General features: G+C 45.1%; 1 protein-coding gene across 2 annotated transcripts in view; it reads left to right on the top strand.

Annotated features, from left to right (window-relative positions):
• Positions 1-15,000, top strand: part of LOC134438617 (leucine-rich repeat-containing protein 49) — a 95,917-nt gene that overhangs the window by 43,021 nt on the left and 37,896 nt on the right. The window contains exons 11-14 of one of the 2 annotated variants that reach the window (XM_063188225.1): positions 3,727-3,810; positions 12,093-12,164; positions 12,511-12,686; positions 14,136-14,231. In XM_063188225.1, coding sequence (XP_063044295.1) covers positions 3,727-3,810; positions 12,093-12,164; positions 12,511-12,686; positions 14,136-14,231 — 428 coding nt within the window. The remainder of the gene's footprint in view (positions 1-3,726; positions 3,811-12,092; positions 12,165-12,510; positions 12,687-14,135; positions 14,232-15,000) is intronic. The other variant, XM_063188227.1, reaches the window with a different exon arrangement.

The following is a 15,000-nucleotide window of genomic DNA, read 5'->3' as shown; positions in this document are numbered from 1 at the left end:
TCAACCATGCTGTTTTGGAAATGAAAATTGTTATGGTCTTGGTCAGACCAAGTCTTGAAGAGATTTGAAAGTCGATGATAATCAGGCTACCATGCCGACCTCTCCACTCCTTCCTTCTGTCGTCAGTTTGGGATTGAAATTTCATTAGTGTTAGCATTAGAAAATACTGCTGCATGTCTGGTAATCCAGGCCTAGCCGTCACTAAGCACTATTGTGTAGAGACCAGAGTCTTTGAGCTTCCCTTGCTACCCCTGGCTGGGACTGATACCTGTCCTTGTTTCCTATGACTAGCCCTGCACAAGCCTCACATCCCTCTGATCGACTGCTTGGCTCTAAAAGCACCACAGTGTCTGGCATAGATTAGATAATATCTTTAATACCGCACTCCTGCAAGGCAAGCTGGATTTAGAGTGAGCATTTCTCCTTCCCATTTTCTATCCCTCTTTCCTCCTCGTCTCCTCACCTCACTTTCTCTCCCCACTCTTCCCTCCTAACGTATACCCATCTCTCCTGCCTACCTCTTCTCTCCTCACTCCTCTCCCCACCTCTTCTTTCCTCACTCATCTGCCTTCCCCCTCCCTCTCTTCTCTTCTCTTCTCTTCTCTTCTCTTCTCTTCTCTTCTCTTCTCTTCTCTTCTCTTCTCTTCTCTTCTCTTCTCTTCTCTTCTCTTCTCTTCTCTCTCGTTTCTGACCTGCTCCCCACCCCAGTTCTATCTCATAATATCTTCAACTTTTGCAAGATTTAAATTGAACCCCTCTCCTCTCCTTCCCTTCCCAGTCTCCCTCTCCTCTCCTCTCCTCTCCTCTCCTCTCCTCTCCTCTCCTCTCCTCTCCTCTCCTCTCCTCTCCTCTCCTCTCCTCTCCTCTCCTCTCCTCTCCTCTCCTCTCCTCTCCTCTCCTCTCCTCTCCTCTATGCTCCCCATCCTTCTGTATACTCTGAGTCCTCACCTCTCTCCTCACCTCTTCTGTATGCTCACAGCCCTCTCACCACCCACCCTGTAACTCATAATATCTTTAACAATGCTTTCCTGCAAGGTATCCTCTTCTTCTTCCCAGGCCTATCTTCCCCGTGCTGTCTACGGTCCTCTCCTCTCCTCTCCTCTCCTCTCCTCTCCTCTCCTCTCCTCTCCTCTCCTCTCCTCTCCTGCTTCCATCCTCCTCAACACCCCCCACCTCTACCTCTGGGTTTCTGGTCCTCCTCACCCTCTCCCTGGAGCTCACTGGCAGTTTGGGGGGCCCACCCATGGGTGGATAGCCTGTGTGTGTGTGTCAGTGCTGGGCCTTGCTGTACTCCCCGTACTCTCTCTGCAGGGGTCCACTCCACAGGGGTATCAGGTCAAGAACGGAGCTGATTATCTAATTGCTCTTCAGAAATGTTTCAGTATGTTCAACAGATGGGGCTTCTTGTACTTTAGGACATGAAACAGTGCAGACATATCGTCGCAGCGTTATCACAGCATCTTTGTTCGTGCAGTACAGTAGTTTACAGAATGTGGTAAACGGCTAGGCCGTCTTTAGGCTATACAGTACTAGGCCACCAGGAGTTTTGAAAGTGCATATTTTTCAGAAGTTCCCTTTCAACAGATGGACCTTCTTGTAAGACATGCATCAAGAGAGCCATAACGCCACAATAACGTAACACAATAACATGATAACATTTTTCTTCGTGCGCAACAGTAGTTTCTCTCAGAGAACGTGGGAAACAGCTAGGCCGTCTTCAGGCCAGGCCTCCAAGAATTTTTGAAATTAAATTTTTCTGCGTCTGCCTTTTGTTGTGTGGCAGCGTGATTTAGAGTGCAGGCAAATTGCCCACACAAGGCTGATATTTAGCCAGCAGTGTTCCCAGCAAGATATGAAATCGTGAAAACACAAAACATATAATCAACCCAGAAAACCCACAAAATTCCTCAACGTAATTCACCACAGCTGTACCTCTTGTTTGTTGTGCATCTGCTTGTACAGTATGAATTAATATGTGATTAGTCCCACCTGTTCATACCACCCTGTGTTTAATTGTGTATAATTTAGTACACACGATGTTCAGAACATACTGTTTACTGAATACTGTATAGATGGGTTTTGTTTTCTCCTGGCTGCGCACAACTCAACCTATGATTGTTGGAAACCACTGTTGGTCAAAAAATTAGGCTGCCAGTATCTAGCCCCTCCTCACAACACAATGTTAAATAAAATAATTTAAAAAAACATGTATATTGTTCTTCAATTCACATGGTGTACACCATCCAAAGTGACACACACACTAGAAAGTTACAGATAAGCAGAGCATTACTGCATACTGGTAAGCACACTGAACTGTATCTGTCATAAGATGCTAAACTATATTTTGTTACCATATGAAATGAAAAGTGAAAGCCCATTAGGAAACTCCAACTCCCATTGTCATTGTGACACAGCCCTCCACAGCACACAAGTGAACACTGCACACTGCACACAATGAAATTGCACTCATGTCTCACCCGTGGAAGGGGGCAGCCCTCAATGGCGCCCCTAAGGAGCAGTGTGGCGGGACGGTACCATGCTCAAGGTACCTTAGTCATGGAGGAGGATGGGGGAGAGCACTGGTTGATTCCTCCCCCCACCAACCTACATGTCCACACAAGTGCTATTACGTCAGTTGAATCTAGTCTTATTTCATGTCATGAAATGGATTCAAATTGCATCACCTTGAATCATTTAATATTGACCAGACGTATAAATCCTTCACCTAATCGGATGAAATAATCACAGGACAATGCGGTAGGATGAGATGAGATAGATCAAAGCACATCCTGATTTACAATTGAAATGACCTGATGAGCACTCTGCTGTCCTGCATGGATGGTGTGTGTGTGTGTGTGTGTGTGTGTGTGTGTGTGTGTGTGTGTGTGTGTGTGTGTGTGTGTGTGTGCGTGTGTGTGTGTGTGCGTGTTTGTGCGTGTGCGCGTGTGTGCGCGTGTGTGCATGTGCACGTGTGCTAGTGTGTGTGTGTGTTTGACTGTGTGTGTGCGTGTGTGAGTGTGAGTGTGTGTATGCTTGTCTGTCCGTGGGTGTGTTTGTCTGTGTGTGAGAGCATGTGTGTCTCCATGCGTGAGTGTATCAGTAGCCTATTTGTTTGCACATGTGCGTTTGCGTGTGTATAGTACTATATGCACATCCGTGTATGTAGTGTAGTGTATGCATGTGTGTGCAGTGTGCATGTAGATGAGTGTGCTCTTCTGTGCAGCCTCCATTCAGCCTTGCTCAGCAGCAGGGCGGGGCTGTATGGTGCGCTGCACGCTCATGAATAATGGATGAGCTCCACTCTGGTCAGTGCAAAGGCAGCCCATTGTCATGGCTCTCCCCGAGACGAGACTCTCAAGCAGCATTCACTCGCCTCTGGCACGCCTCCCAGGGCTTTGCTTCCATGCTTTGCCTTACTCCGGCGCCGCCGCGGTGCATGCTGGGTAGTTTTAAACCCCATCCAAAACAGCTGGGTGCAGCCATGTACGCATGGCCACATGTCAGGCTGGTAATCTCCCCGTCTGACGCAAAGGAACATTCTGCGTGCGTGCAGTGTGTGCAGTGTGGGTGTAGTAGTGCGAGACAGACTGGGCATTGGGGGATAGTAAGGGTGTATGCATGTGTGTGTGTCGTGTGTGTGCGCGTGTGTGTTAAAGCGAGCGGGTGTGTAACCTTGTAACCGGGATGGAGAGCAGTCCACTTACTGTTGCTGCTGTGCCCCTGCAGGAGGAGGACAGGCGCATGGCTGGAGTCGTAGCTCGCAGGGAGGACGAGAAGAAGAAGGAGACTCACAAGCAGGCCATTCACAAGGTAGATTGAGCTGTCTGTCTGTCTGCCTGTCTGTCTGTCTGTCTGTCTGTCTGTCTGCCTGTCTGTAGTATCTATCTATCTGTCTGTCTGTCTTTCTAGTTTGGTCTGTCTGTCTGTCTAGTTTGGTCTGTCTGTCTGTCTGTCTGTCTGTCTGTCTGTCTGTCTGTCTGTTTTCTCTTATCTGTCCATTCATTCATTCATTCATTCATTCATTCATTCATTCATTCATTCATTCATTCACTCATCATTAAATGTCAGTCTGTTAATCTTTGAATACCACCTAATATTCCAGTGGCAGCTCTGTCCCCATTAGTGCAGAGCAGAGTGCAGAGCAGCATCCCTCTGCTTAGCATGCTACAGCTGTGGTTGCGTGGCTGCAGATTAGTCTGGAAGGGTCATTAGGGGAACAGATGTCCTTCCCCTGCTCTCCAGTCACCCTGGGGACAACCAGTACACCTGCCAGGAAACACTGACTCCATTCTCGTTGAACCGTACAGACATACACACTCACGGATAGACAGTATTGCTCACTTGCTCACTCACTCGCTTACTCACTCACTCACTTACTCACTCACTCACTCACTCACTCACTCACCCCTCACTCACTCATTCACTCATATGAATGTGAAATGATAGAAAATATTTTAATGCCGGCCTACACACAGCCAAAAAGAAAAAGAAAAGCAAACACACCAACTTGCCCCTTGCACCAACGCACCAACGTCCCTGCTTGCCTATTTCATATTTCAGTACCTGTGCTATGGTTTCTATTCTTATTGACGTACTTCATGCTATAGTCGTCCCTATTTCTACTTGAACCTTAACCTGTTTCATCTAGCCCCTACGCTTACTTCATATTATTGGGCGGAATTCTCCCGTCACCTCTTAAGTCGGTTTTACGTGCGTACCTTTTACATGGGGGATAAGTCTTCGTCAAGTTCATCAGTTGTGGCTACCAAGAAACCATGGAGCATGGATTTTCAGATCAACCATGAGAAAGCCTCGGCCGTCCATTGAGATCCAAAAACTGAACTTTAACTTTGAATTTCAAAGCACGTGCCAAAAGTTCTCGTGCAGAAGCATATCAAATTCTAACCTCCGCTCCTTTTCACAAACACAAGCCCAGTAGTGGAGGTCAGATAATGAGATGGGAACGCGATGTGCCAATTCACGGGAACAGCTGTTCAGTATTTTGGCAGCGCATTGTCAGGTTGATTGAAATAATAAACATCAGGAAAGTTTTGTTAAAAATGGAGTTAGGTGTGTTGCCTAGACAATAGCCTACCAGAGATTAAGAATTTATTTAAAATGCTGATCATTTCCCACAGTAACAAATACATTGTATTGTACCTGTAGCCTACCTCAATGTATGTCGATGTATGTCGGGGATAAGTCCAGAATATTTAATAGGCTACAGGCACTATGCACTCTAATAAATCACAAAAGTGGAGTAGTTGCAATAAAAAAAACTTACACCACTACACCACTAAAAATGGTGAAGGTTGTTTTTGAGTATGCCTACACATTTGGTGATTGTCCAGACGACTGCACAGCAGACTCTTTGGTCCGACGTGCCTTGTCCACTTTTGTAATTATTTGCTTTTGTTCGTAAGCTTACCGATATGAGAACATGGCAGGACATCATATTTTGGCCACAGGTAATGTAGAACGCTCACCTGGAACTGTGTAGTTCAAAAATATTGACAATTGAATTTCGATTTGGATTCATGCTGACGATAGACTTGAGTAAGCGCAGACGCTGTTGCACGCTTATTTTCACTTAAACGGGTGGGAGAATACAGCCCATAGTGCCTATGTCTACTTCCCATTGTATTACATCACCTACTTGACATTATAGCTCACTTCGCCGTCCATCCGTGCCCACAATATAGACATCATAGCCTCGATATCTGCCCAAATCCTGGTGTCTCTCTCATCTACCCACTTCTTGCGATAGTTTTGGATGGCACTTAATGTACTTCACCCTTTTTCCCCTCGGATGGAATACAAGAGCACAGTAAATAATGTGAAGGGGTTGAGTAATTAGTTTCAGGAAAGGACCATTCACTCATGCTCTCGCCCTCTCATGCATTTGCTCACCCACCCCGCTGTGCTGTATGAAATACAATTTTCAGGAAAGTGTTTTTTTGGAAGCCTCCCAAGGAGATTCCTGGCCCCCCTGTCAACTTTGTTTTTTAAACCGCTTGTCACACTACGTCCAAGCCTGTTCTTGTTTATTCGAGTGAGTTCTCTGAGACCACTTTGCCTACCCATGAATGAACCATATGAGCACATTGTCATGCTCTGGCTGTGTGATTGGAAAGCCATGTAATGGGATATAGATTTTGTTATTATCTATTAACATTGAACACATATGCGTCTGACATTATAGAGGAGAGCAAGGGACTGCCACACACAGGCTGTAAGATCGCAATCCCCATAACAGACTTTTAAAGGCAGTAATGCTTCTTTTCCACTGGCGGTTTTCTGGTAGGCCTACAGCTCGACACAGCGCAACTCGGCCGCCACTTTTTGCTTTTTGAATAGGCACGACACAGCTCAATCCAAAGCAAAAAGTGGCAGCCGAGTCTCGCTTGCATCAGATGGATTGATAGATTAGGAGAGGTGGTTAAAAGTGTTTCTCCCTGTGTCATCTCCTGAAATCACCTGAGAGAGAGAGACAGAGACAGAGGGATGAGATGGGGTCAGAGGAGAGCAATGAGACGAAAGAAGCAGCCAGAGCATTTGAGCAAAAGTAATGACTCAGCGATTGAAGATGGAAAGAGCTAGATAGGATGGGAAGAGATTATAAACAAACATGGCGTCTTGCCTTTCCTCGTTCCTGTATTACACTGTAATGGCCTTGCCTGCTACCAAGGCTTCCCTCTTAAGCCCTTCCCTACAGGGAACTTGAGGAGAGCCTGTTTGCCCCCATCTCCATACTCCTCTAATCTCTGTGATTTTTATCACCATTCCCTGATGAGAATTACTCTGAAGCCATTGTACACATGTTTGCTGCTATTTAGGCATGCGAGTAAGATATAAAGCAGGATTCATCTGGCTTGCATTACTGTACAGTGCATGGAGTAGCCTGGGCCCAGTGTTGGGTTTTATTAGTAAGGGAGATGAATGGGAACTTGTACACACTGTTTTGGGAAGTTTGCCTTCTTTACCCCCAGCTCTTTACCGGAATGTAGCTTTTGTGTTTGAAACACAAACCGTACACCTTGTGTAAGTAGTGGTAATGGTGTGCGAAGACAAACACAGAAATCACACAGGTAAACCCACGGTGCAAGGACGCCTGTCCATCTCAACCACCACCATCTCATTAGTCATTCGTGTCAGTCTTTTATTTTTCTTCTGGCACAAGGTGGTGCCACCTGATACTACAGCCTTTATCTGTGGGAAAACATGTTACTACCACGTCTTAAGGGCTCTGCATACTTCACGTGCGCACTTTGGCGCGTTTGGCGCGAGAACCATTAATGACGTCATCACTTGCGCCAGACTATTCATACTTCAAAAGGCTTTCGCTCGCATTGTCGGAAGTGCCCTCTGCTGTTAATGAGAGAAACGGCAGTATCTTTCGCAACTCGCAGCGTGAGTTCTATGGATGTATAAAATAGAAAGCCAAACACGGCTGCTGTAGGGCTACTGAACGTCTGACTTGTGACTTACCACATTGAAACATATATTTTTTGTTGTAGCCTACATTGCCAGATCATTCCAAGACCATGTGAGAGCATTGTTCTAGCGGCAGAATTTATAAATAGATCGGCGAACACAACGTGCTTCTGAACAAAGTAAACAATTGTTTCACTGAACAACATTTAAGAGAGAAGATAAAATAACTCTCTAGGACATTTTATTATCCTCAAAATGATGCAGGATCCATTCTGTAGTAGCCTACAGTAGTTGTAGCCTCTCTTCGCAACTCCTGCTTTGTCTGCCTACCTGCATGGTCGCTGGTGGCGCACGACAAGTTACAAAAAATGTGGGGTGCACGACGTCGCGCCACGGCGTGTGACGTCATTTTGGGTCACGTGACGGCGCGCGCCATCGTCGCGAGTGAAGTATGAAGGAGGGTAGCGCCAGTCACGACAAGTATGAATCCCCCTTTAAAAGTAAGCGACTGCACGACCATCGCGTCATAATCAACCAATTTCTCTTGATGTCCGTAGATTCTACCATCTTTCCTCTTTCTCGATGCGTGCCGTACACAGCAGTGTGTGTTGTGCATTGCTCTGCCTTGCTGTGCATTATTATGCACTGTATTCTGTGCTGTGTATTCTAACTGCAAGCGATTGCACGACCATAGCGTCGTATTCAACTGTTACTCCACATGCCCACTCTGAATCCTTATGTTCTGCTAGATTCATCCTCCTTGATGCAGTACACTACAGCGTGCGTTGTGCACTGCTCTGCATTCCTATGCATTGTTATGTGCTGTCCTCCGTGTGTTGCTTGAGCGTATGGTTTTGATAAATGGGCAGTTTTTGCCTGCGAGGGGAGATTTGAATGTGTGTGTGTGTGTGTGCATTTGTTTTTATCCATTTGTGTCTATGTTTGTGTGTATGTGTGTGTACAGCTCTGGGGGGGGGCATGAGTGTACGTGTATGTGCGTGTTTATGTGTATGCATTCCTTCGTCTGTGCGTGTGTATGCTGGGTGACGAAGCACATTAACTTAAAAGAGAGGTTCATGGGTGCTGACAGACCATGTAGACATGGGGTTGATTGCACCTCTGTAATCCAGAGCTTCTAATCCGGCCTAAATAGGGGAGCACAGTGGGCGCTGTAGAATGATCCGGAATGAGCCTAGACTCCCTGCAGGGAAGCAGGGGACACTCTCGGGCTAGAGAGGATCTGGAGGCAGAAATCGCAATGACATGGCACTCTCACTCCCACACTATAATCCCCCCACTCCAGTGCCCATTCCCAGGCCAGAACAGCCCGACCCAGTGCAGTTGTCATTATCTACCAAATACATCACGAAAACACCTCATCTAAAAAATAAGATTTGCCCAAAGCCTCGTGACCTTTCTCTGAATGACTCATAAGGGGTCATCAGGAGTCATCAGATCTGGGCGAAACGAAGGATTCATCCACTAGATGTGTAAGAACTCGCTGTTCTTACTTGATGTGAGGTAAGTTAAAATGTGAGTTAAGGTCATGGTTTGTTGCAAACTCATGTTTACAGTCAGTTAGGCAGTTACTACTCAGTCAGTTGCACAAACAACCAAGATTTGTTTTTCATATGTACAGCCCTTCTATCAGATGCCCGGTATTTGACCGTTACTCATCAAAATCTGATTTAATGTATGAGAGCAGCTAATGTACGGATGAACATTTAGTCCTTCATCTAGCTCTGAGAGAGTTGTGCAGCCAGAGTAGATGCACCTGATTTGACCCCAAAGGAAATTAAAGAGCAAAGGACATGTACAGAGACTTCATAAAACCATTTATCTGATTATTTTAATAAACTGACACTAACTCCGAAGTTTGATATTGCTCTTGTGTGGTAAGATGTAAGCATCCATGTTGGCAGTTGCAGTGCAGAAGTTGTCCGTTTTGTGATCAAGGATGGTTCACACCGCACAATATCACAAGTGTCTTTCAGATCGGAACGATTGTGCAAAGCAGTATGAAATTTCCAAGGCTACATTTTCCTTGGTCTGAATGCACCTTACCTTAAGGCAATCATACTGTATTTACATTCTGGGGAAATAAAACAGAACGGTTATACAGTCTTGATTTTTTTCAAAATTATCTTAATTGTTGGATGCATAGCTTAATCTTCAACATGAGAAACCAGTGTGGCAAAAGCTGATAAAAAGGCTTTAGAATGTTTTTCAGCTCTCGGTACCCGAATGCAAATCCCATTTCACAATCGACGTGTGAAGTCATACGCTCGTCTCTGGGGACACGATTACCTCTGCTAAATAACATATTCATAAACTTCTGTTTACGTCGGATGAGAAGATTGTTTCGTGTGGAGGCCCGTTTGCCTCACCGGGGGGAAATAATCTGCACCTCCTAATGACATCTGCGTTTCTGTGATGGTGCCCCTGGATACCATGTTGTAACCATAGATACGAGATAATGATATTGCGAAAGCCCCCCTGCATCAGGGACGGGTGACACACGGGGAAGCTGCATTCTTTGGTTATCATACTCACATACACATCCTTCCTACATCAGAAATGCTCTTGCTCTGGTGGCTCATCAACAGTCATGTGCGGTTAGGCGAGAATGACTTAATTTTTTTGTTGCTGGTTTTGTTGATGTTTCATTGTGACAAGACTGAACCTTGCAGCCAAAACTCGTCTACATATCCATGTGAACTAACTGCATACTGCCCATGGTTGAATGTGATGTCACTGTGGCTTGGTTTCCTTGCACAGAAAACCATGACAGGTTGAACACCCAGTAGAGGTCTTTGCATTAATAAGGTTAGGAAAACCTTGTGTGGACCCTAAGCTGAGGGTATGAATCAGAGGTGAAATTGAGGAAATATAAGGGCTTTTAGCAACAACAAAAAAAGTTTAAATTAAAACCATGCCTGTTGCATGAAAATACTTTTAGAGCTGACAACATCTGACAGTTTTCTACACCAGTCTTACAAATGTCATAGCGCCAAGAGCCCTCACTGACAAAAGTACCCTCTAAATTAACCTGCCAAATAAAGTAGCTTGTTACTGAAACTTTCACACTTCTTTTTAACTGGGACCCAGCTGATTTTTACCAGCACACCTGCCCCCCATAAAGAGGCTCAGTGACGCCCATGGTGATCCCATTCATTGGGCCTTTCTCAAGTTTGTCATCTGGTCCTGCCACCTCTTCCCACAAAGCAATTCTAGTCAAAAGTCTCTTTTGTGGTGCAGCAATGGTTAGATTGTTACTTTACTTTATTGAGCCCCTCTTATCTCAACAACTCTAATATCTGACCTCCACTTACTGTATTTAATCTCAACCTATCTCCTTCATATAATATTAGCCATTGTGGTGGTTATAAAATTGCAAACAAAACACCCAAGAAACATTTTGGACTTGAATTCTAGACGACTCTGAAAGTCAGTAACAACAAGCATTTGAATGCTGACATACGTTTTAAGATTACAGTGCTGTAGATGGTTGATTTCTTGTTTAAAGGTTTTTACAGCCTATTTCTCTATTCTCTCTATTTAGAGATGGTCTTCCTATAGAGTTTCCTATGTGATTTCCTTCTGCATGGAGGTGGCTCAGGAGACAGGCTGGAACATGCATTGGAGAGTGATACTGTAAATGGACTGTATTATATAGCACTTTCCCACCCCCCGAGAGCACTTTAAGAGCTTTACAGGTTAACAAACCACTTTACAGGTCACGGTTAGGCAGTCATACACACATGCATACGCACCCACACACACGCACACACGCACACACGCACACAGTACATACCGCACAATATTTCGCAGGGCTGTAGTCAAGTCCACTTTTGTAGAGTCCAAGACAAGTCCAAGACCAGTACTAGTCAAGTCCGAGACGAGTCCGAGTCCGAAGAGGTTCGAGTCCGAGACAAGACCGAGTCCAAAAAGATTCGAGTCCAAGTCAAGTCCGAGTCACATGTCGGTCAGTGTTTGACAATGAAAAGGATGAATGTCAATAGTGTGAACCTTAGAAGATAACCTATATGGCATGGATGTGAAGACAAACTTGTTTGCTATTGGATTTCAAGCTCCACTTTATAATCTATAATGGCCAGTGTTCTAAACAAAACTTAATGACAGACCCAGCGAGTCCAAAAGCCTAATTTGGCATGGCCATTGTCCGAGTCCAAGACAAGTCCGAGTCCAAACAATACCGAGTCCGAGACAAGTCCAAGTCCATAAAAAAACGGACTTGAGACCGGACTCGCGCCGAGTCCGGACTCGAGTACTACAGCCCTGATATTTCGTAACTACCATACACTACCTTGCACGTCAGGAGGAAACTGGCAGTCATAGCTTGCACAAAGGCAAACACTTGAGAAAGGACAAGGAAAGCCTGAATCAGTCTGGTTTGAGGCAATTGGTTTGAGGCAAGCTTCATTGCAAAGTTGGTCACATCTTTTTCACATACCTTTTTTAACTTTCAGTTGATTTCGGATCAAGTTTGCAGATTTTTGATCACATGCTGTTGGAAATCCAAAGCCCTGTATTTATGTAATTAAAGTGTTAAGTTAAGTGTTTTCATATACAGTAGAAGATTAATTAAAACGGCTTCTTGAAAGTACAGTTTTCTCAAATCGAGTCCTTTCTTTAAGGTGATTACCCCGCAAAAAAGTGGCTCAGAGACGCGCCAACATGAGGACTCAGTGGAGAAGGATGATGGCAAGGCAGGTTGAGGGACACACTCATCATGTACAGTAGGATCCTAAGCGGGATAGGTACCATCAGCAAGGTCACTGGTAATATATGACTGACCTAGGCTTTGAACGAACCCTTTTTAACGTAGTAACAGTAGATGGTGGTGTTGTACCGACAAAAAGATACATTATGAAAATGTTGCTAGTAATTTCTTTGTCACAGGCCAGTCCGGTTAGTACAGCAACGATTTAACAATTACATGTGTTATAACCCTATTACTGTAACAAGTACTGGCTTTAGCATTCAGTTTTGGTGTGCGCAAGCTAACGAAGCCTGACTGTGCTCTTGTACCATTTTCCTTGATTGTCCATACAGGAGAAACGTCGGCTGGCCATCCGCAATGCCGCGCAGCAATGGGAGGACCTTAAGTCCTGCTTGGACCTGCCCACTCAGAATGGAGCCAAAGAGGACGTCAGCCCGGAGAATAGCCCCACCCACAGCTTGGCACAAACCAATGGGATCGCTCAGGATCCCTCTCCAGATGAGCCCAAGTACGGAACGGCATCTAGACATGCCTCATTTCTCTCTTTATCTCACTTTTTGTTTGTTTGTTTTTTGTTTATGTATTTGTTTGTTTGTTTATTTATTGATTTAATTTCCAAGTCAAGTTTATTGTCAATTTCTTTACATGCACTGGTCATACAAAGAATTTGAAATTGCGTTTCTTGCTCTCCCATGCAGACATAGACTAATCTAGGTAAGGACATAGACAGTATAGACATAGACAGTACTCATACATGGACATAGACAGTATGGACGTAGACATTGCTCATACAGACATTTAAAGTGCAAGACTGGACAACAGAAGACTTGTAGAGAACATACATTAAGAGGAGGTATTTTGTTGTTCTTTTTCCTAAAAGTCCTTTATAGCGTTCTGACATAGTAATAGTAGCATTTGAAGAAATAAATAATTAAAAAAGGTTTTTATTTAAATACACCAGCAGCAGTATGTGTGTGTGTGTGTTTGTATGTGTTTTGTGTGCGTGTGTGTGTGTGTGTGTGTGTGTGTGTGTGTGTGTGTGTGCATGTGTGTGTGTGTGTGTGTGTGTTTAGTGCAGGTAGAAAGTGCGGTGTGCATCTGTGTGTGTGTACCTGTGTATGTGTGTGTGTGTGTGTGTGTGTGTGTGTATGTGTGTGAGTATGAGTTGTGTGTCAGTGTGTGTATGTTTGGGTTTAGTGCAGAAAGTGCAGTGTGCTTGTGTGTGTGTGTGTGTGTGTGTGTGTGTGTGTGTGTGTGTGTGTGTGTGTGTGTGTGTGTGTGTGTGTGTGTGTGTGTGTGTGTGTGTGTGCATGTGTATGTTTTGAGTTAGTGCAGGTTGAAAGTTCAGTCACAGATGTAGTAGTGCAGGTGGAGTGTTCAGTCGCAGATATGGTGGTGGGGATGAGGGGGGGGAGCGTTGTCAGTGGCCTGGCTGGCTAGAGGCTGACAGTGAAGGGAGAGTGGGTTGAGTGTTCAGTATCTTGATTGCTTGATGCATCGTGCTGCTTGTAAGCCTGGTGGTACGGGAACGGAGGCGCCTGTACCTCTTTCCAGAGGGCAGGAGGCTGAACAGTTTGTGTGCAGGGTGGCTTGTGTCTTTGATGATCATCAGTGCTTTTCGGGTGAGGCGTTTCGTATGCTCTTGTGGAATCTTGTGGATGTTAATTACTTAACATTTGCCATTGTCCATTATGCAAAAAAACAGGTCAGTTAATAGTCCAGACAATAAGCTTGAAACCACACTGTGTGTGTGTATGAATGTCTGGTTGCCAAAGGAAGGATACATGAAAACTTTGCAACAGCTCTTTTGCGTTCATGTGTGATTGGCCCAAGTTCCACATTCTGACGTGTTAACGAACTTCTTTCTGTGTCTGTCTGTGTTCTCTGTCTGTGTTGTCTGTCTGTCCGTCTGTCTTTCTGTGTTGTCTGTCTGACTATCTGTCTGTCTGTCTGTCAGGCGGGTGAGCCCAGGATTGGCTCCGGATCGCCCAGCACCAGTCACTGAGAACAGGCTACGCACCATTAGTCGTCCCAACAGCCCGCGAGACCCAAGGTACAGTAGTACCACCCACAGACACAGCAAAGCACACACATGCTCAGGCATGCAGCTACACTCATTCATAAAGACACACACACACACACACACACATTTATTGGCACAGCACTCCCGTTGGCTCCCCTCATAATGTCACGCAAGTATGCTAAAACTGTCAGAAAAGCAATTTATTAAAACATCTTGTATGTTCAGAAGCAGGCTCAAATAACATTATCACATCCACATCATACAGGTTCCTCATTCTATCTATTGCTACTTTCCTTTTTTTGTACTTCCAGCTGGTATTAATTAACTACTGGTAGTTGTAGTGTTGAGTGGTCTCTGACTACGCTTGGTTTGTTGGTAGGTTAGCGATGACCTAAGCATCTATCATTGAGCAGGCCTGACTGGCTCTGCAGTGACCTCCTCTGTTAATGTCCCTCTGTTGGCTGGAGTTGTGATTGGCTGTGGTAGGCTGTTACTGGGCCTGCTATGCATTGGCTGACAGTGATGAACTGTTGTTGTTTTTGTCTGTGAGTGCATGTGATTGTGTGTGTGCGTGAGAGAGAGAGTGGCTGTGCCTGTTTTTCTGCGTTTGTGTGTACACTCTGTGTGTCTGCTTTGTGTGTGTGTGTGCGTGTGCTTGTGTGTGTGCGTAACAGTGTATTTTACACACAGACATGTCTGTTTTGCGTGTGTGCTTCTGTTCTGAGCATGTGCTGACACAGACGTTGTGCTAGAGCCCCGTGAGTCTTCAGAGGTCCAAGAGGCTGTGAATTATGGGCCT

This window comes from Engraulis encrasicolus, chromosome 22, assembly GCF_034702125.1.
Source record: "Engraulis encrasicolus isolate BLACKSEA-1 chromosome 22, IST_EnEncr_1.0, whole genome shotgun sequence".
Classification (NCBI taxonomy): Eukaryota; Metazoa; Chordata; class Actinopteri; order Clupeiformes; family Engraulidae; genus Engraulis; species Engraulis encrasicolus.
Note: the sequence above shows the minus strand (reverse complement) of the source record. Positions and strands in the feature narration are given on the sequence as shown.